The 23,013-nt window shown below is 35.7% G+C and overlaps 1 protein-coding gene across 2 annotated transcripts in view; it reads right to left on the reverse strand.

Moving 5' to 3' along the window:
- slgA (proline dehydrogenase slgA) overlaps positions 1-22,065 on the reverse strand; it is a 42,771-nt gene extending 20,706 nt beyond the window's left edge. Inside the window, exon 1 of one of the 2 annotated variants that reach the window (XM_033486023.2) lies at positions 21,505-22,065. In XM_033486023.2, the coding sequence (XP_033341914.1) occupies positions 21,505-21,810 (306 nt within the window). In that variant the 5' untranslated portion in view covers positions 21,811-22,065. Of the gene's footprint in view, positions 1-19,755; positions 19,801-21,504 lie in introns of those variants that run through there. The other variant, XM_076520081.1, reaches the window with a different exon arrangement.
- Between the last annotated feature and the right edge of the window lie 948 nt (positions 22,066-23,013).

The following is a 23,013-nucleotide window of genomic DNA, read 5'->3' on the forward strand; positions in this document are numbered from 1 at the left end:
AAAGCATTGTTCAGATAATTAAATATGAAGTATTACTCAGCTGATAATTAAATTTAAAGTACTATTCAATTGATAATTAAATTTGAAGCATTAATCAGCTAGTAATTGAATGCAAAGCAGCATTCAGTTAATAATTAAATACAAAGCAATGTTCAGCCAATAATTAAATATATAACATCACTCAGTTAATAATTAAGTACAAAGCAATATCCACCTAGTAATATAAACCAGCATTCAGCTAATAATGAAATACAAAGCAACATATGTACAATCATTCAGTTAACAAATAAACACGTAGAAGTGATCGATTAATAATTAAATATGAAGCAATACTCAACTAATAAATAATAGAATCAAACGGTACTATAATCTTGTGGATTGATTTAAAGAGAAACTACTCCGTATTTTGTGAAACAATAGAACAGTGAAAGTAACGTATACTTGTTCCGAGTGGCTTAGTCAAATTTTTGAAGTTAGTCGTCGACATTTTCCGACAATCCCGAAATACTCAAGTGCTCCGCTCAGCTCGAATATTCGAGCTGAGGTTTGCTTTTTCTGAGCACTCGGACAGGCTGTCAATAACGATCAATGCGTCATGAAACCACCGGAAGAATGCCAGAATTTAGGATACATGGCTGTAAACTTATAGGAAAGAAGTTTGCACGGTGACGGTCACCTGGGCAACGCTTTAAAATCGATCTCATGAAAGTATTCTGCTAAAATATACAAGTTGTTCTACAAATAAAATTATTTTCCAGTTCGTTTTCTATTAGACAATTATTGTAGGCAATTCGTTGCGTTTGCATCCATTAATTAAGGTAATTTCGTCGTTTAATTCGTTTTAACAATTGAAAAAGAATTTCATTAAAATTTTTCAACTTGAAATTTCGTCGAAGAGTTATAGTTTTTTCGTTTGATAATACTGATACTGTTTTCTTGTTATTCAATAACTACCACGATCGTGTTTCAATTTTTACTAATGTATGCGATTGACGTTCTCTTCAAATATTATTGTTAATTCTTAAGAAAGCGACCAATGTTAACATATTTTCTAGTGTACTCGGAATTATCACAAAATTCGCAACCAACGTTCTGACGTAAATAAATAAATTGTATTCTGCGTAGATTCGAAGTGCGCATGGTTCGCGATGCGCAGAACTGGATGAGCGTAGTAAAATTCTTTGCCTTCGTTGACCTATTTTACAAAGTCATCAATAAAATCACACATGAAACGGCGCCATTAGATTCGTCCCATTACCCCCGATCTTGCAGGAAAAAGTGCCCATCTTTTCGGAAAAGCTGCATATCCCTTAGATACACAGTAAAAGAAATAGCATAATTTTTGTGGAAAATAATAACATTACTTTTGTAAAATGCACAATAACATCATTTTTGTAAAAAATTATAACACCATCCTTGTAGAACATAATTCAAGCAGAAGATGTTTCAATTTTAATATTCCAAATAACTTCACATTTTTCTTACAGGAAACGAAAAACTAAAGAAACTATTAGACTTTATTTTTAAAAATCGTCTTTGCTCTAAACATGAGCTCTGTACATTCATTTGCAACAAAATTGCAAGAATTTTTACCATTCTCGAAACAATACAATTTTTTCTCTCATTGAAATATTTTTTCCTACGTTAGCCAAATGGATACATCAGTCTCAATTAAACAAATAAATATTTCCTGAACTGAACTGAGTTCATTTTCAATTCTTTACAATTTTTCAATCAACAACGAAACTGGCTGCACAGCCATGAGCAATAACAAAGTGCTACAATAATTTATTTAATTTCTGTATGCATGACCATGCTGGACTCCAAGATTTGGCGAGTTAAAAACGTAGCGTAATATTTCAGAACTGCTGGGATACAGCAGGATACATTCAGATACAGTCAAGATATTATGATTATCTGTAAATATGTACCCAGATGTGGAATGCTTTGAGTTCCAGTTTATTCGAGAATTCTTTAACACAGCCACAAGATTGGCACACTACAATTGAGATTAGAATACCTAATACTTAATTAGAGAGTTTAAAAATTAATTTCGTCCTAATTTTTTATGCACTACATGTCGTTGAAATTTTTGTTTCCACTAAGAAATGTTAAAACGATCGAGATACGTAGTAATTGATTGGTGCAAGGTCGAGGCAATATGGTCGATGTGTAAGTAATACGTGTAAGTGGAAAAACGATCATCATTAACGAAACGCAAGGGAATTATGCTGTAGCACGATAACGCCCCATCACACATCACACACCACACACCACATATCACATACCACACACGACAAAGACAGAGTATCAATCAGCTTTGCTAAGCATGCTAAGAATTCTTTATAATTTTATTTATCGACTTTTTTCAATATACTTTTTAAGGTACGCCTTCTGCACACGTCAACCTTTCTCTAAACTTTCATAAAACATGAAAAAATTTCAATAGTAATAGTCCTCAGGATCTTAAATAACCCCGCAGACTGTCAAATAAGAAGTGAAAAATTATTTAAGCAATTTATCTACAATTTCATCCATTACTTTAGTTTCTATCAATCACCCAGGAATATTTGCACAAAAATATAGTCTAGCATTTACCAATGCAGATTTTTATAAAAATTGCGTGCATTAATTGCAAGACGCAGAGTCTACAACTATTTCCTTCTCCAACCATTCTGATGAGTTGAATGTAAGACAATGAACTTTTTAAATTCTTCAAATGTTTTTAATGTTTTCTAATCGACAAATTTGTATTACAAACGCATAAAATCCACAATCTACTTATGAATTTGATAGAATTTCGCCATCATCGTCAAGAACCACATGTGAGAGTGAAAGCCCTCTCGGTTCATAATGATACCGATCGTTCTAGCAGACTGTAATACAACAATTTACCCACTATTTCATTCGAGTATCCACGCACGAAGCGTACGTGTTCGCTAAAACGTGTATGATAATAACCTCTTCCAAGGTCCAAATTCCACAGACAATTTGTCAGTAGCACTCTTCCCCTCTAACCACTTTCAAAGTAACGAATTCCTTTTGTCAGTATCGTAAACCTGTTTCCGAATGTGCTCAAACTGTCAAGACTGAACTTCTATATTCTGGACTGACAGATTATTCGTTTTGAATTCGAACAGAATAAAAGGCATTTACACCCTCAGTATTGCAGCTTCATGACGTAAGAAAAGAGAAAAAGAACGGTAACAAACATTAATTTCCACTCTCTCGCTCTCGGGTAAACCTATAACAATACATCACACCTGGAGCAATCAACGTCGAATACAAAGCGTGCGAAAGTTCGTTACAGTCCAGCAGCTACAATCTGCTTATTCTTCAAAGCACGGGGGCGGTTATAGATAAAGAACGACAATCGAATCAAAAATGACTGCAGCAAATTCTCTGATCTGCGTTCTCAGAACATCACCAGCACTTTATCGTGATTCAAACACGTTCCGCGAATCCCACGTTCGCATTACAGACTCACTAGGCGATGCGTAGCAATTAGCATCGCACGTGTCCCTTCCACTGATTAATATTTCCGACTGGGACTAGTGAATGGACTTTGACTTCATTCAAACGCTCCGACGGTTCTAAACAAATCATTACCAGGCTCAGTCGTACGAAAGAGACTAGGGGTTTCTTTATCACTTGCAATTCATCATCGTAAATAAGTAGTTCACTTTCTTTGTACATTCGAATAATTTTTTATTCGGATAAAATATTTTCATAATTTGTTATTCAAGCAAGTCATTCGAATAAAGATTGTAAAATTATTGACTGTGTTTGTTTTTACGTAATTTGATAGCCTTCATCTGCACCTACAGAAAAATTAGTTATACAACAATGATTCAGTCTACCCAAAAGTAACAAACTTTCCTATGCAACATTTGAAAACAGGAATATGGAAGAAATAAACCCATAAATTATTTTTTATATATATATATATATAAAAAATACATTATATTATTTACTCAAATCGATTGTTTTAATAAAATAAATTTTATTCGTTAGTCTTCACCTATTACTCGTCATCTAAAGAAAATTTTTCCCGAATTTGCTACCGCTATATAGCTTCGAAACATTTAAATAGACCTTTGCACAACTTTTCAAGGTCTTTTCAAGGTCATTTCAAGGCCGATTGAATCAACGCCTTTATTTGTTGAGATTTTTCATGGACCGGTTGGAACAGCACACCCCGTGCCATGGTCCTGTGTAGCCGAACGCTCGACTAATCTAATTTTACGGAATTTCAATACGGTCGGAAACAATTTAGGATAGATTCACAGGAGTATGCGAAGTTGAACGGACACGTCTGTTGTGCTTAAAAACCCGACGGCCGTTTAGCACGTTGTTCAATCACGAGTAGCTCGACGTAATAATGTGCTGACTCTGAGCGATCCGTAACCGGTTCTGTGGCTAGACGTTAATCTTATTTGGCCCATTTTTTTGGCGTAATGTTAATGGAACCAGATAATTCGTCCGTAGAGGCACGCCACAACGAAAAACTCGTTTCGTCCGGATTCTCATTTGCCGATCCGCCCGTCAAGATTTATTTGATCGACTGTTGTCAATAAACAGTGCAGCATCGGGCATTCATAACTAGACTGCGGATTTTGTATACAAATTCTCATTTTCATACGTTCTTTTACAAAATTTAGGACAACAGGCATATTTCCTTCGCCAACCAAAAGATCATTCATTGTAAAAAGAAAACGATAATGCTATCAGATCTTGTTAATTTATACACTTTCGTGGATTTTTGAAATCTGCACGCGCCATAAATGCATAAAAATCTATTTATAACATACGAAAACGTTTTGACGATTTATTTGAATTTATTGGAATCATTCGCGAAGGAAATTCTCTTCGAACTTGGCCAAGGGAATGTATGTTTGCAGAAACCTCCGAAAATATATCAAGTAACGCACTTGTTAATTGATGGTTGGTTTTGTATGTGTTGCTTGTAATTGGTTATTATTTTGATAAGAAATTTCGCGATGACAAAAATAGCAAATGTCTCGTGTCTCGTTACTCAAGGGTTAATAACGATAATAGAATATGTATACATACAGTTCGAATCAGAAGTATACTAACGTTCAAAAGTCTCAATGCAGTCGTAGCTTTTTAATTGAATCACTTTTTGTCAATGTGTATAAAGTGACCATTTGTGATTCACTGATTGAACAAACTTACTTTTCTAATATTATTTCAAACGAAATTGTCTACGTCAAATTTTCTACGTGTTCTATTGTTTCTCCTATTCTTGAAAGAAGGGACTCCTTTGTTGCATCGATATTTTAAGGTGAAAGATAATTAAAGAAATTAAATCAGTGGAGTGCCCGAAACATCCTTTGAAAGTTACTAAAACTACTACTAAAAGTTACCAAAAAATTACTACTAAAAGTTACCAGTTGTTTTCGTGGCGCAAAAGTTGTTATAAAAGTTGTTTAGTAAAAATATCTGTAAGTTGATCTCTCATGTTTTAAGTTGATGTCTTGTGTTTTAAGTTGATACCTCACATTTTTGTTTGAATGTTAGAAAATTTTTGGTCTGCAGTGTACGGCTTACTGTTAGGAACTCTATTCTTTTAACACCTCGAACGTTTATTATTGTAACGTTTTAAGCTAGCCATTTTGGATCACCAATGTCAGACGACTCGTCTCGCGCAGATCGTCATACAAATTGCTCGCGGATCGATCTGATGAATGTAACAGTTACGTAACCGCGACTACTATATCGTAATCACGAAGCGACAAGCTCGTACAACACGTAAATGACGCCTTGGAATTCGCACCAGACGATAAAACCGAGCAATTAATATTAAACGTATTGGGTTCCTTATTATTATGTATTTAAGGAAAATGATACAAACCGAATAATTCTGACTGCAACGCGCTAGTCTTAAATTCTTAAGTACGCGCCTATTTCGCAAAACTCCGCATACTTCAAAAACGCCGCATACTTCACTAACCAATATTTTCTACACTTTGAACGCAGTTACGTAAATGCACTAATTACCACACAAACGCAACTGTTTCTTCTTATCCATTTCAAATTGTTTTAAGTCAATAAATATATACCTTGCTCGCGTTACTTCAACTCAAAGCCCAAATAGCACATATTTATTGAAAGTCGCCAAAGAAATGTTAATATTAATGTTATTAGTTAAGGTAATTTAAAGAATATGTAAAAGAAAATTCTCTGTATGAATTTTATGTGCGATAAAATGGTAATAATAATAGTACATATTTATTTGATAAATAACGTGATAAGAAAAATCTCGGAAGAGTCCCAATGTGTAATTGGCTAGAAAAAGAAATGATCACCTAATTAGTACACGGGTTACACGGGGCTCCCCACTTAAGACCTAAAAAGAAGTAAAACAAGAGAGAGAGAGAGTTGTGTGCCCAATCTTATGCAAACCAGTTTGAAGTGGATCGGAATTTTTGAGATACCGAAATTCTTGCCTTAATGGGTATACACAAACATACAGGGTGTCCTGTAACTGATGATATAACTAACCGGAACGGAGGCGATTCTACACGAGAAGAATTCTACATTTTTACCTTTACATTTCTGTGTAAGATCACAATGAAACCTTACTAATCTATTCTAAATTTTTTTTTAGATTAGGTTGATGCATATGAAATATAGGATTTTTGTTACGTTTAAACACTTGCCTCCCCGCTTACGTTATGTTGTTTCTTATTGCGTAACATCTTTTACAGTATTGTGTATTGGTAGCGACAAAAAGAATTTTTTGAAAATTCTATATTTTTGTCATTTATTTTGAGTTGTATGCGAGTATAAATTCTGTGGATATTAGTGTAATTTTTTAATAAGCAAATGGATCATATTTTGATTAAATAAACATCTTTCAAGAAAAAGTATGAAGTTTTTACGGTTCATTTTAAGAATCCGATATTTCATCTACCCCAACCTAATATTAATCATAGAAAACACCAAGAAATTACAAAAAAGATTGTTCTTCAAGCACCATTTTTACTAGAAGAAACTTATTCTTCTCGGGAGACGTGCGAAACGAATAATTTTACATAGATATTACCGAGTTTCAGGACTCAGCCTGTCCAAAGAAGAATTCGATCTCGGATTGTGAAAATGTTTCGCTGGAATAATGTGAATTCAGCAAAGAAATTGACAGAACAAGACTAACCTACGAGCGAACGATTATTTCCCAGCGAACAACTGGACCATTTTAGTGGCGACGTAACTAGAAAAAGTTTCCTACGATTGTGTAACAATTCGTACACTTGTAACTACATTGTTGACTCTAACAATGAGACCGATATAAGTCTTGGCACACGTAGCGAGGTAGCCGTCTAGATAACGCGTTTGCTGCAATCAAACAAGAGACGAGAGGATTACGAAGCGTACAATCGTCGTAAATCGTGACCAGTTATCGTTTAAGATGTTTAGGTAAACGCTTGGAGCTCTTTCATACGACGATACAAGTGTTTCGATATTATTTGTGTGGTGGATATTAATGTACTTTGTTCATTATGGAAACGTTCACGCGATGCTATTTTTGACGAGTATACTCGTCGGAAACAGCTATATAACTGGTTGAAAGAGGCAAGACATTTTCATCTGCAAAAAAGTACGTACACGGATTAAAACACGGATATATTAATTACACGTGTGATGAGTGTCCCTAAATACTTCTGGCATGACGGTTCGACAAGTACGAGCGAGGGGAAAAAACTTTTTCGCTCGAGAATGGCGAAAAAAGAAGTGACGCACCGGGGACCATAATCGCGACCACAATCGTTCATCGGCAGACGATTCTGCTGATCCCGATGACAGACAAAAGATCGCAAGACTCGGATCTTCTTCGTGGTACGTTTCGCTCGACGTTGATACTGCCGGAACGTGGCAGCTTGGAGCTAACTAGTTGACCTTGAGACTACTTCTCACGTGTCGTTTCAGTCGAATCCAATGAGAACCCTTTCTCCTTCTATCCTGCTTTCATTCATTTGCGCTCGAATGTTCGCCGCTCCGATAACTCCTCGAGCAGAGACGAGAAGCTTTCATTTCGATGACAAAGAGACCGGTATTTTTACAGTTCAATTATCGGTGTCTGCAAGTAGTTACGTCCGTCTATCCTGGGTTAACGAACTCCACGGAGTCTCTGTCAATTAAGAATTAATCCTTCCACATTCTAAAAATTCTAGTAATATTCCATTCATTCTAACATCGTTATATTGCTTTTAACTTACAATAGAACTCCGTTTATATGAACCTGACGTGGAAACAACTAGTTCGCATAATCATTTAGTTTATACAATAATAGTAATCCACCTGCCACTCACCGCTAACTGTGATTTTTCATTTATTTAATAGCTTACGTCCACCAGACACCATAAAAATTTAGTTTATATAAATCGAGTTTGTATGTACAAATGAAGCCCATATAAATGGAGTTCACATGAACGAAGTTCCACTGTATATGATTATTGGGGGTTTTACAACCCCCATTACGGTATTACTACCGTAATCAACGTGTCAACGCTCATAATAAAGATTTTTGTAAGCTGTTAAATTACTGCGCGGCGCCAGGCGCCAAGGAAAACGCGTAGGTGCGAGTCCGTTACAATATACGATGCAGCGGGGCTGCACCGTGGCGCTGCATCGATGTGCACATACGCTTGGCCGATTGCAGACTCACTCAGTAACCCTGAAATGCTTACGCTGACTCAAAGTGGAGGTCTGCAGACCGTTGCCTCATGGCGGTCCCGACCGCTGTTAGACTTCGGTCAGACGGTCGCTAGACGATACGCCACCGTTTCGACATCTTTCCATAAACATCCACGCGACCATCACGTTTCACATACTGATCGACGCGTTTAAGGTCGGTTCACACGTGCGAAGTTCACCGGAATCGTTGAAATATTCATTCGAATACACGCAGTCGACGACACTTGTTCGATTCCTTCGAATCTGACTCGTATACTTTGGTTCGACCACTGGACTCGCGGATCTTTGGTCATTTATGGTGTGAACGAAGTTTTAAAATGCGAGAAAACGTAAACGTTCACAAATTTTCAGAAATTTTTCTGAAAATTTCTTTATACTAAACGATGTTCTTTGCAGCTGCATTAATTAGCACTTCCTCGACTTTAATGATTTTTTTAAATAGAACGAGATCATTTTTGTTTCTTGCATGTTTTCGTTTACTTTTATCCCAGAATTTTGATAACAGAAGAATCAAGCTTTGTTTACATTTAAAAGAAATGAATAGCATTTGTATTTAGTAGATTAGGTTTATTTAACAGTTATAGCACATGGAATTAACAACTTTTGATGTCCAAAATAATCAGGAAGACATGTCTGTTCGAATAATAGAGTAATTGCTTAGTTCTAATTATACCGTATATCTTTATGAAAAATCAAAATTGTCCTACATCAATTGTACGAATTATTTCACTAAAGTGAACGATGCCCTTTTTGTCTAATGTTTATACACGTTGGTCTTCGATGTAGACATTTTTATCGTAAATGTATAAAATAAAAAATAAAAAAATAAAATGCTAGACTGGATCCATATAAATTTACACAATAAATCGTATTCTACAGATTTTCTTCCATAACTAACAAGCTCTAACCAATAGCTCGTTTTTAAATTAACTTTGCATATAATTAAAATATAGCTTCACGATTATCGTCAGCCGATCTCGATTTAATTATAAATATACGTTTGTAGCGCCAACAGCATTGTGAACAGACTATAAAGAAATAAAGATAAGAATAAAGAAATCTTTTAATTTGCTTCTCGCCAATTTCTCGCGATTATACGTCGTGGGTATGCTTCGACGATTGATGGGGGCAACGATGAATTCATTCACGATTACGCTTATCACTTCCTGGTTAATGAGTTACTGGATTAATTACAGAGACATTTTGTTTCTCAACGGTTATAATCCCGATTAGTCCGTCTAGCACGTGATGACTGCTTCGTACACGAGTGTTCCCGAAGATTTGTTATTGAAGCACAGCGGGAAGGACAACAAACCTTATTATCAGAAACTCTAATTTGCCCCCACAGTGTTTATCAGGCGACTGTCTAACGAGCGACTGGAAAGATTTCATAATCTGGAAACAGTCTGTCGAATGAATAACTGGAAAGTTCGGATCACACAATGACGTCTTCGATCCTCTTACATCAGCACAAGAAATAAATTCTTCCATTTTTATAAACGCGTCATCTGCTAACCGATTACCTTACAAAACGGGCGATTAAATGCATCAACCGCTGACTGATTTCTTTACAAAAAAAACTCCATCTGTATCCTTTCCAGTAATCATGCTCATAATAGCACGACGAGCGTGGAGACCACCTACAGTCCAAGACGCTCGCATTAAAGTGCGCGTCGTAGAACATGTTAAACGTGTGTTTTCTTGGAATTAGAAGTTTTCTTTGTCGAAGCTGCGATCTTCCAAGAAGGAACATTGGACTCAAACTTGTTCCGTTTGCTCTTACGTGATGAGAAAATTGATCCTTTGTCATTCAAATCCCACTGTTTAACCAGAAATCATAGCTTTTGTCAACCTGTAATTTCTGTTTTCTTAATCGCAACGTGCAACACGATAAAGAATAATAATCTATAGTCTTGTGCATGGTGTCCAATTTTGATTTATTTTTTCTTTTCGAAATTATTTCATCCTGAATACATAAAAAATCAATGAAAAATTGACGAAAATCGCTAATAAGTGCATTCGAATGATTCGAAAGTTGGAACGATCGAAGCTTCAAGACACTTACTTCAAATAAATACAGAAATCAAGAATTTTTTAACCGTCGCGTTTTTGGCATTGTTCTGGTGTTTATACAAAGATATCTTCACATTACATAACCAAAACGATCCAAGTTTGTACAAATTGCTGTTTCTCCACACTTATTGAAATCTCTGAAATTTGTCATTGAAATGGCGCATAACGTCACGAATGTTACGGTAATAAATTATATTGATGTGGATGTGTGTAATGGGCGTTGGTTACGCAAGATCAAGGACAAAATAATATTTTTCTCAATGCAAAACTAATAGAATGCGATGCATTTTTACTTGCAAACACTGGAAACATTTTTCGAAACATTAAATATAATAATCGTCTATAGGAAGTACAATTTTATTTTATTTGTAGTATATTTCATTTGATTTTAATGCGATTGCATTAACTAAAGTCATTAGCGATCACGTGTTTTACAGAATTAACATGTACAATTTCTCAATTTCTAAAGAGAAGACGTTATTTTATTCGAACAACGTTTCGAATAAATTCTTCGAATAAAATTTTATTCAAAATATTATGCGAATAAAATCTTATTCAAAATAATATAAAATTTTATTCGAATAATTCATTCGAAATATTTTTATAAGTCCACGAGGTACATACAATTTTATCTGAACTCCAAGCACCACCACAGATTTCCAAATGATATCTTGTCAATGTAGCTCTCCAAGGGAGTCAGCATAAGCCAGCAGAAATGGAAAAACATCGTACATGTCTAAAGATTACAGCACCAGACTCCTTAATTTTCCATATGTTATCAAAGGCACGCGCGATTCGCTGCTCCCGAGTTGTCAATCGACTGTTACCAGATAGTTTCCCATTGCCAACGATTAGCATTGCCAATCTTTGCTTTGCAATCTGCCTCGTGTGCTAGCTTACGCAGTTTTCGAAAATTAATAGTTATCCAGGTTGTCATTCGCGGATATCGTCTTCCCTATCATCAAACATACAGCGTTCAGCGTGATCGTACTTCACGATCGTACTACAGGCAATACGTGAAACAGCTGTTATTGTAATTCCACATTGTTTCCTCTCTGCTAAAAATAGCTTGGCTAAAATTCAGCTCGATGTCAAATCTATCATCATTTATCCAATATTTTATATAAAATGTAACTGACCAGAGCCCCATCGATTCAGCCTGTACTTGCATCCAGACGTGCACGTTATTTATATCTAGCGTTATATAAAATTTATGCGACGTCCACGTGACTGGACGGAAATGTTACTACATAATGGCGAAGTTAAATGTCGTAGGATGATGTTTCCGTCAGAGATTTAGTGTTTATTCAGTTTTATTTCTGAAACGATATATAGTTTAATATCGCCGATAACAACGATTTTATTATGTCGTAAGAAATGTAAAAATACATTGATAATGTTGTGTATAGAACAGTATCTTCGTGATCTCGTGGTATTGTTCATAAAAATGTACGACTTTAAAGTGACAATAAAATGAATTCTTTTACTAAAATGTACGAAACAAAGGGTTGTTACTATTGCGACAATTTTGTACTTATATATCTTGTTGTATTTCTTTCTCCCTTAATTTGTCTCGACAAATCCGTGGAAATATGTTTAGCATAAATAGATTGCTGGTCTTATTGGATTTAGCAAAATTTTCGGAACAATGTCTAGCTACGTTTAAACACAATTGAATACAAGTATAGCTGTGTTTAGCGAGTGATTTCATCATATTTTTATTGTGCACGCGCGTATCAGAAACGCGAATTCATAGAGAAAACGAATCTCAGTTCTTCCTTGTTCCCCAGAAGTCAGCTGTAATACCAGTTTCTGAAAACAATTAGCCATAATCTGGCCGGAATCAGGTAACCGAGGGTTAAGAGACACTCACCACATAGATCGACGGTCAATAAAAGATAAGCAAGGTATTGTCGATTGATTCGACGACTGTACAAATCGTTCATCAAACCGCGATAAGAACCGTATATCCTGGTAATTCCAGTTCGCGAGTTGTATTCGTAGCTTACTAAGTATTAATGAGTTATACGGGAATTACGAAGCGATTTGTCATAGATAACGGTCGGAATCGAGTCGTGTCGAATCGAATTGAATCGAATTGAATCGAACTGAATCGAATCGAAATCAATGTCACGTCCGTATCTAGATTACTACGCAAAAATTTGATTGATCATTGATCCTCGATCTTGTACCTTTAGGCTTTCATTCCGAGTAAAATTGATTTGTTTGAACACAGTCCTGATTAGCGGAAGCTAACAATATTAATCTAATGCAACTGCATAATATTGGTCATGATGTATCGGATGAAATTTTAATGAAAAACTGATGTCACACCATTCTTACTGACAAAACGATCACAGCCAATAAACCAGATATCACGCTTATAGACAAAATAAATAAAACCGCATACATCACTGACATGACAGTACCCAATGACCACAAAATGTAAAAATAAAATACATAGAAGAAAAGAAAAATACATTCCACTAGTTCAAGAAATTAAAAGAATATGGAATCATGAAAAAGTGACAATAGTACCATTCATAATATCGGCAACAGGCATCACTCCAAAATCGTTCATACATATGCTACACTTGCCAACACGCATCCATTCACATAGACAAAAAGTAATCATTCTGAACAAAACGACAATAGTAAGAAAATTTCTACAGAGAACACCTACATGAACTTTTGGCATAGCCCGTTCAAGATAGGCACAAACTGGAGAGGAAATCCTCTGAGAACTTGCAAGGAGGATAATAATAATAATAATAATAATAGTAGTAGTAGTAGTAGTAGTAGTAGTAGTAGTAGTAGTAGTAGTAGTAGTAGTAGTAGTAGTAAAGAAAGTCGCCCACACAAAAATCGTTACGAAATGTCTGAACAACCAGATACATCTGGCAAGCATTCTATCATTTCTAACGATAGAACTGGTTCCTCGGTCTCGGGAGGTCGTCCCGTCTTCCGAAGATAGTCCACGACTATATAGGGTTCATATTCAATAAAATTTCCGGCCTGGAGTTTTCCATACTCGTCGATGCAACATCTGGCAAAATCACTGGTCGTTAAATTACGACCGCGGCCGACATCTCGTCGGAGATCATGAACTTGTTCGGTACTCTCCCGTGGCGATAGCACTCGTCCTCAAGGTTACGTTTCGAGATTAAATTCCATAACGCCGTCGAAACGTGCTGTGTCTACCCCGTCACGTCATCATTATCGTCGATATCGCACAAGTTAGTCGACCTAACATCTCTCGCCCCATAACATCCCACACGTGAGGAGGACTCCGAATTCAACAACACGAACGTTACGCGATGCGGCTGTGAATCATTTCTTGACAATCAAGGGTGGCGAAGTACCATTCGTTCCTTTGACAATGAATGTTTTTTAACCTTTTGCGTTTGAAATAGTAGCGCTGTTTTTATATCATGAATGCAAAATAAGGAAACCAGTAAGCATTTGAAATACTTTTTTCTTATCTTTTTAGTAGTTCTATTTATTCATCCTTTTCCTTCATTTAAACACTCTGCTATCACTACTGTTCGCAACCAATCTTAATTCTTGATCTTATTGTTATTACTGCTATTATTCTCACTATTACTATTATTACTACATACCATTACTTCTCCTATTGCTATTATTATTGTTACTCATATTACTACAATCTTTATCATCTAATTCCCATATTAGTACTGATTGTTTCATTCTACGAATATCCACTTTTCTGTCTTTCTCTCTTTGTCTCGTATGTCCGCTACTATAACATTCTCTGTAACAAAGGGTCCATCCCGTTGACATAATAAACATTATCATTATTATTATTATTATAAAATATGGGAATAATACTGGGTTTATTTACTATTCGATCTAAACGTACGACAAATCTTTGCTCGAAGATAACGGTACATTGTGTGATTATTTCAAGCGATAGCGTCATCACTGAATTTCCTGGATTTCAGTAAGAGTGTCTCGTTTACATACTACGCGCAATCTTTAAAGAATTTTTTCGTCAGAATCGTGTTCGATAACCCGGGAATTACAGTACTCGACACAGATAAGCATCGATACATGATCGATAACGATTGAATAATCTTATAAATAGAACACTCGCGATTCCGCGAATTCTTTCGCGGCTGGCGCAACCATTTTTCGGGTTGCCCAAGCGCCGTTTCTGTTTTTGTTTTCCGGCTTCGGCGATTGGTTTTGTAATCTGATAAGCGTTTTATGTCTATCTTGCTAGCAAGGTCCTTAAGGCTTCGAACGTTTCGTTCATTTATCCTGTTAAGATCCCTATTTGGCGAGGTGCCTATTTAGCGCGTAGTCGCGCATAATTCGCGTCTCATCCCGTGTATTATATTTCTCCGTAAGGGTTTCGTGAACGAGCAATCGATCGACTTTAGAGTGTTAAACAAACATGGGTCTCCCGGTCTGTTTGAGATGATGTTCAAACGCAACAGTATCTCCAGACACCTACCGGGGCAGCTATCGCCATAGATAGGTTAATTATCAGGGACACTTGAAAACTGCCGGTTGATAGAGTGCATATCGATCCGATGGAAAAGGGGTAGGTCGATAATCGGTGTTCGACCGGCACGATCAAGCTTAATTCTTGGAAATCCCGAAACGACAGTCCGAAATCGCCTGATACTGTTTCAATTGGTCACGTCGGAAAGTTCGGTAGTCTGTCGCAATACAATTCGTCGGCGTAATTGCAGGTGAATCATCCAGATTAGCAATCGAACTTCCTCGAGGCGTTATGCAATAGCGAAGTGGCTGATAAAACTGTTTCATGAGTTCCCACTCCTATATTATTAAACAAGTTCTTCTGATTTTGCATTGTGGACACCGGTGTGGCAATTGGCCTGTTAAAAGACGAGTAATTGCCAGGTCAACGTATAACAACCGCACAGTATTCGCTTAATGAAGCAAAACCAAGCGAAACACGGCGGCGGAATGATCGAAGAGAGCGAGGAAACGACGAATTTGTCGCAGAAACGAAAAGGTAGCCCGATGAAAAAGCTCGCGTAACATTCCATTCGCGGGATGGTTGATGGCGTCACGTCGGGGAATAGTGTCGCACTTGAAAAATCAATAATAATCGATATCGGCGGCTGCGGGCCACGTATCCGCGACAGAAAGCGAATCGCCGAGAACGCGTTCCTCTATTTCCGTACCCAGCAAAAACCGAGCTATAATTAGTGGGGAAGAAGAGAATTTTCGTTACATACAGAACGATGTATAATGACCGCGACGATAGAGCGAATACACCGAGAACCCGCGAGATCTTCACGCGTACCGGCAATAAAACAAGCTGCGGATTTTGATTCGCGAATCGCGTTCACCGGTGTTGATTCATTTAAAAACATCTCCCTTTTTCACCTCGAAATGGTATTTAATAAATTGCTGAGATACCTTCTAAAAAGCTGTGGTCGGAAATATTAATGAGAATTTTCGAATTAGACATCTGCGAATGAGAAGTTACATACGCGTATTCAGAAATAGTTTCTGTAATTTACATTGTGTGTGTGGACGATGATTTTTCATAATTTATTAATACTAGAAGAGACTATAATAACTTGTTTCTGATTTTTTCTGTTAGTGTTACTCAGACGTATACAGGTGTACCACACTAAAAATTAATCCACTTGCAGGTCACTTTCAAATAAAACTCATTCCTTTGCAGATTAGGTTCACTTGTTGGTACTTATTCGTAATAAAGTTCATAGTAAATTCATATTAAATTAAAAGATAAATTTATAATTAAAGGATTAATTTAATTTGCAAAAGGGTGAATTTGATTTGCAAAAAGAATATGATCTACGAACGGGTTAACTTGTAGTGCAGAAAGACGAATATGATCTACAAAAGGATTAGTTTGGAGTGCAGAAGTGTGAATATGATCTACAAAAAATTATTTTGGAATACAAAACCTATATTACAATATAAATCGTATAAAGTCTGAGGAAATCAAATCTTGCTATTGTTACGAAACAATATGTATACACATTAATCTCATCTAGGGTGCGGTAGTTCTACTAGTGTTAAAGACTAATTTCCACGAAGTCTCAATTTATTCCGATCAAGGATAAAACCACCGCGAATAAGGTTGCACAAGAATGATAATGAAATTTTCTGGAAAATGCAGCATGCTCGAGGATCTGACTGCGATAACGTCACTTGTTCATCGTAACAGTTGTCGGTAACGACATTTAGAACAGAACCCGAGCTTAATCCTGTCCTCGAACCAGAACAAAAGCCTATATAAATTAAAATCGATATAATACGCTGCGGGGAGAATGGATTACCGTGCCGCGGACGCATTCGGACTGTCATTGAATGGACGGATCACAATAAAATTCTTCAAAGTGTAAATACGTGTTCAATGGGTCACGTAGAAAGGAGTGTCGCGGTTTGCTGAAACTTTGTTGTACGAAACAACGTCGGATGCCGTTCTTGAAGAAGCAAACGTAGTCGTCGCAAAGAAATCGTTAAACTGTCGCATACCCTTTGCAACAACTTCGAATACAATTCGCAGCGTGCACCTTGCTTTATCGCGTGTGAACAATATAATCAATTTTCCGATCGAACATGAAAAGAAATTTGCATGTGCAACTATTTGTTTCCCTATTATGTCAAGTATCGCCATTCTGTCGTTTTATGGGTAAGAAATAAATTAGGATCGAAGAATAAGAGCTTGGAAGTCGCGTTGTGTAATACAAGTTTTGTTTTGTGTAATTTAATTAGCTCATCATATTCACCTTTTTGCAAATAAAATTCACTTATTTCTAATAAAGTTCATATTCAATTTAGAAATTGAATGAAATTTTACAAATTTGGATGAATCTGATTCATAAAAAAGAAAGTAAATTAGACTTAATTAATTTCAGTATAATTGAAGTGCGAAGATGAGAATATAATCTACTGAAAAGATTCGTTTGGAGTACAAAACCTGAATTTTCTATTCGATTTTACTAAATATCCGACTAAATTCGACAATTTTTAAATTCGACATATTTTTGGAAGCTGCGCTGTGATACAATGTTTTCAACTTTTCATGTAAAAAGATATAATAATTAATATAAAAATACAAAAGCAAGTACAAATTCACTTGCAAAATTCAAGAAATTTTACTCCATTAAGGAGGCACCATTGAAGAATTAAATTGTTATTAAATACTATTAAGATAGATTGTATGGCAAATAGTTAATGATAAAATGGCCCCGGTGCGACGGTTGCGCAAGAATCGGCAAGGGATGGAAGCTTTTGTGTCAGGGTAAAATGCGTCGCTGTTGACAAAATGCCTTCGCCATTGTATTAGGTGCAAGGTGAGGACATGCCGCTGTAAAGCCCGTGTCACCCAAACCTGCTGAAGTACAGGGTTATCTACTCAACTCGAAACCTATGTGTACAAGAACTAGTGCAAACAGCAATAGTTCCAGCGTGTGGGACTTCAAGCATATTCGGCTCGACGACTAAGCTCGATTCCGATCGAGCCGACATAAGCAGGTCGAGGCTCGATCCACTTGGTCTCGATTCCGATCGAGTCAGAATAAGCAGATCCGCTTAATTCTATGAGTCAAGGAAGATCCGTTCAGATCGAGTCAAAACTATCCAGATCGGTCCGATCCGAGCACGCTAAATAAATGATTAGATTCACTAGCCTCGATAAAAAGTACATATGTACATATATTCGATTTAAATCGTGAGCATGAAGGCAAGAATCGAAAGAATTATATTTGTGTAGGTTCTACTAGAATGTTATTCGAATATAGATTTATATTTAATATAGAATAATAATAGAAACTATTTAATCAATTTAAGAAAATTGTTCACAGTGACTGTCTCAGTTGGATGAAAACTTACAAAAAATGAGAATAACTAAATATTAGTCAATGAAATCTACTGTAGATCAATTTCGTTTATTATTTATTATACATATAATTCTATATAAATTCTATTTAATTTTAAAGGTTTCGAACATGAAGTAGAGATAAAACATAAAAGTATGGATTAAAATAAAATTATTATTATTATTATTATATTATTATTATTATTATATTATGCAATAAATAATTCTAGAACAAGATTAAATGATTATAACAGTTAACCAGCTTCTGATAATTGCTGGGTACATCTTCAAATACTTTTTTCCAGATACTTTGTCATATAATAGAGTCGAAATTCTTAATTACTCTAACAGGAAAAATGATAAACAATCTCAGGTATCGAAAACGCAAACGTTCTATGTTAAGGATGGGACCTCTAGTGTTGTCAAGCAAGTGTTAAGTCAATGAAACTGATGCAAGTATGTAGACTGTTGCAACGTTGTTACGACTATAGAACTCAGTTTCATTAGAATATATGACATTTGCTTTTTTCGAGGATGTGGGAATACCGGATCTAGAAGAGAAGCTTAAGAATACGAAATTGAAATCTAATGAACAAGATACTACTAAATGTGAGTTTGATTCATTTCTTTTTTCGACTGGAAGTCAAATTTTTTTATTCCGCAATCGATATTTAAGTGTTGAATTAAATATATGACAAATAAGAATTTTCATTGTCGCCAAGTGAAAATAAATACGATGAGTAGTCAATGAAGAGAAACTTGTGTCTCCAAGGTATTTAAAAAAAATATTGAAAGATCTTTTTGCTAATCGAGTATGAAAATAAAATGATTTCATTTGGGAAAACCAACTTTCTTCCTTTGGATGAACAGGATTTGTTTATTTTAGCCTCATTGTTACTTTAAATACCCTAACAAAATAATCTGATTCCCGCAGCTTTCGATCAAAAAGTGCAGGTATGCTACAGTGAACTTGCAAATTAACAATTGTCATTCGTGAAAAGAAGTTTTAAGGCGTAGTAAAACGTTACTGCATAATTATTACATTGGTTTGTGTAACATATGTTTTACATTAAATAACTGTTGGAAACTTTATTACAAAAAAGGATACTTACACGTGAGTGAAACAACGTATTGAGGAACATTAATTTCGCTCCTATCAGAACAGAAATCTTTACGTTCTTCCAGTCATTCCCAGGGTGTTACGTAATTGGTTGCTGGTAGAAGTTTGCCACAATATTGCTAGGTCGATTCAGTGTATTAAGCATTACTAAAATCAATAACGCTGCATGCCACGTCGTCGTAGCATGCCATAAACTGCGTACAAATCTCGATGCTTGTAATAAAACGTCATTGTCCGGTCTACGATTAAAACGAAAGAACGGTTACATCTGGTTCGAAGAAAGCGACCGATCGATTCGTTCACATCCCTAGGATTTTAAAACGAAACGCTCCTACTTGTTAATTATTTTCAATATCGCGTACACAATGCATATTTTCGACATGTGTATCCATGTGTATCTTTATGCATGTATGTGTGCGTATGTACGTATGTATATATATATATATATGGATGTATGTATGTATGTATATACACACGGCGTTTAATTAACGAACGAAGATTACACGGGAGCGACTTCCTTCTAGTAGTAAAACGGCTCACACACTTACAAATGTTATCAACGTAATCCTAACGACAGGATCGTTACTTTGATATGTACAATTTTACTAGACGATTTATTGTCATACTAGATGTCGTACACTTCGGTCAACCTATCGGAAGGATGACAATTTTCCTTGACTTCCAGATCATTTCGAAACTACAATGATTTGATACACAATGAATGTCTGTTCGTCATAGATTTTTCATATTTCGCTACTTACGTATACAACGCGGTAAACTTCATAACGAATAAATTAAATGAATTGTTCTTGAAAATCAATACTTTAAGGATAACTGTTAAAGGACAACACACACCCTTTGATAGTCAATCGATTTTTTATCAAGACTCAATGCTCTCAATGCTCTCCCAAAATTATTTTTCAAAAGTCTTCCAATATATCCCTAAAATATAACTCAATTAACTTGAAATTTGACACAAAGCTCGATTATACAATTATAGCTGTTTAGGATCGTAGGATCTTTTTAAAATATTATAATTTCTTCTTTATGAGCAAAAAAAATGACTGTTTTAATATATGCTGTAAGAGAAATTGTTTTTCTTCCAAATAAAATATTGTATAGAACTTAGAATGGTTACCATTGACGTTCTTCTGCTAAATAGCCTTGACAATACCACGTCTATATGATTAATTTCACGATATTTTTCTTGAAAAATTGCAGGTTATACACATGAAATTTGTATATAATTTAATGTATACATACGTATACACATTTTATGATACAAAACATTTTTCATGAGATAAAAATTTGTTTCATTTTATCTGTTTTCACGATTCTAGGCGTATGTTGCCACTTGAATGAATTGGCAAGAAAATCACTAATTTAGGGATAAGTGTTAACCGATGAAAATGAAAAACGACTGAAAAGAACGAACGAAACATAAATTTTATAAACAGTAATACTGGCTTGTTATCTCGATTCATACGGTCACTTCACTACAGTTTTAAGGGATAAAATCTTAAGAATAACCTTCTGATGTCACTGTAACCGGAACCACGGTAATGGACATGTTCGGACGTAAAAAGTCAAACTGAATGACTTGAAAATACGTTACAATAAAAGCAAGGAAAATTATGCTGGTACAGGCAGTAAAAGCAATACACTTCTAAGAAATAATAGCGTGTGATTAACGTTAAACGTGTCCATGCAGGACGATGCAGATATTGGACAAGGAGCTTACCTTCATATTGTTCTCGGCAATTAACTCGATAGAACATAGTTGATAAACAACGTAAGCACGTAGAAGCTCTTTGGTGGTTTTGCTTTTGAAAGCTGCTACTGGATCGTTAAACTTCAAATCCAATGGGTCGACCTGTCGTGGAGCCGGCTTCACATCAGCAGCAGCGCCGGTGTATTCACGTTCGTGCACCTGCACCAACTGCACCGATGGTTTCGTTACGTTCTCGAGAAACCCGACAGGAAGTGGCACACACTTCCTTAACTTTTTACCGGCACTGCAACGCGGCACCGTTCTCAAAAACGCCATACCTTGCCGTCGCGTGTCTAATGTAAGAAATGTCAGCAAGCAACGACAGACGCTTTATTTCAGAAAATATGCAACAATCCAAAAGTTTAACGTTTAAGAGTCCCTCTCAGATATATCACTGAGAAACGAATAATCGTAAATGACTCGATATTACACTGTGTAACGTAGAATGGATAAAAGCTATTTCTCAGTGACAAGCGGGGTAAGTCCAACCTGCGACGATCGAGTCGGGGACCCCAATACCAATAGAGGTATCTCGTCAAAGCTTAGGCCGAATCGCAAGGTGGGGTACTCGTAGACATCCAGCGACGTACGAGTCAACCGCTTGCCTCGCAATAAAACTCCTTATAACGTGAAATGTATTTGAAAGATCGGCCAGAAACCATCATTAAAAACTCTGCGAATTTTTCGAGACGGTCCCTTTTTCATTTTGTTATAAATATTACGCGGCAAACAGAATTTCAATTGTCGTACGTTGCCCCAATTACTATACCGCAACAATAGATACCAGGGCTCTGATTGGTTCATCGCAGAGGTGTGTTCGGATTGCCAAGCGTGATTGGTCGGCGAAATTTTGGGAAATGCCAATAACTGCGCCATGCTGTATCGCGCACAGTGGCGCAAAACACATTCTACATTCCCCGAACCAGCTTGCCTAATTCCAATTGTATGTAATCTATAACGATATACGCTACATTTACTGGTGAATGTTTTTTTTTTGTAAAATAATAATTTAAATGCATAATTCATGATTTTTCAATCGAAGAGCATTTGCAGAACATTGTATGAAATGAGTAACTACATCGTTCAGGTTTCGTTGAATTTTGATTTATTTAAAAGAAAAAGTATAAGGGACATTATTATGTTTTTATTTTTAATAGAACTTCCATTATTTTAGTATTAATGGCAATGCTATATATATATATATATAATTAATAAATAATTTATTAATAATTAATAAATACTGAAGATTTTATATAACAACAAATTTAAGTTACTCATACATAACGTAGAAATATTTATCAATTTCTTGCAGAATTCATATTTCAAAGTGGTGTTTATACAAAATTGAAAAACCTTTATTTTGTGTATAATGAATTAAGCAATTTATGGAAAACCGTAATATATATTACTATATGTATTATGCATGTTAAACTGCATAAGGCATAAAAATTCTTCATTTTTAAATGGATTATATATTTT

This window comes from Megalopta genalis, chromosome 3 (assembly GCF_051020955.1).
Source record: "Megalopta genalis isolate 19385.01 chromosome 3, iyMegGena1_principal, whole genome shotgun sequence".
Classification (NCBI taxonomy): domain Eukaryota; kingdom Metazoa; phylum Arthropoda; class Insecta; order Hymenoptera; family Halictidae; genus Megalopta; species Megalopta genalis.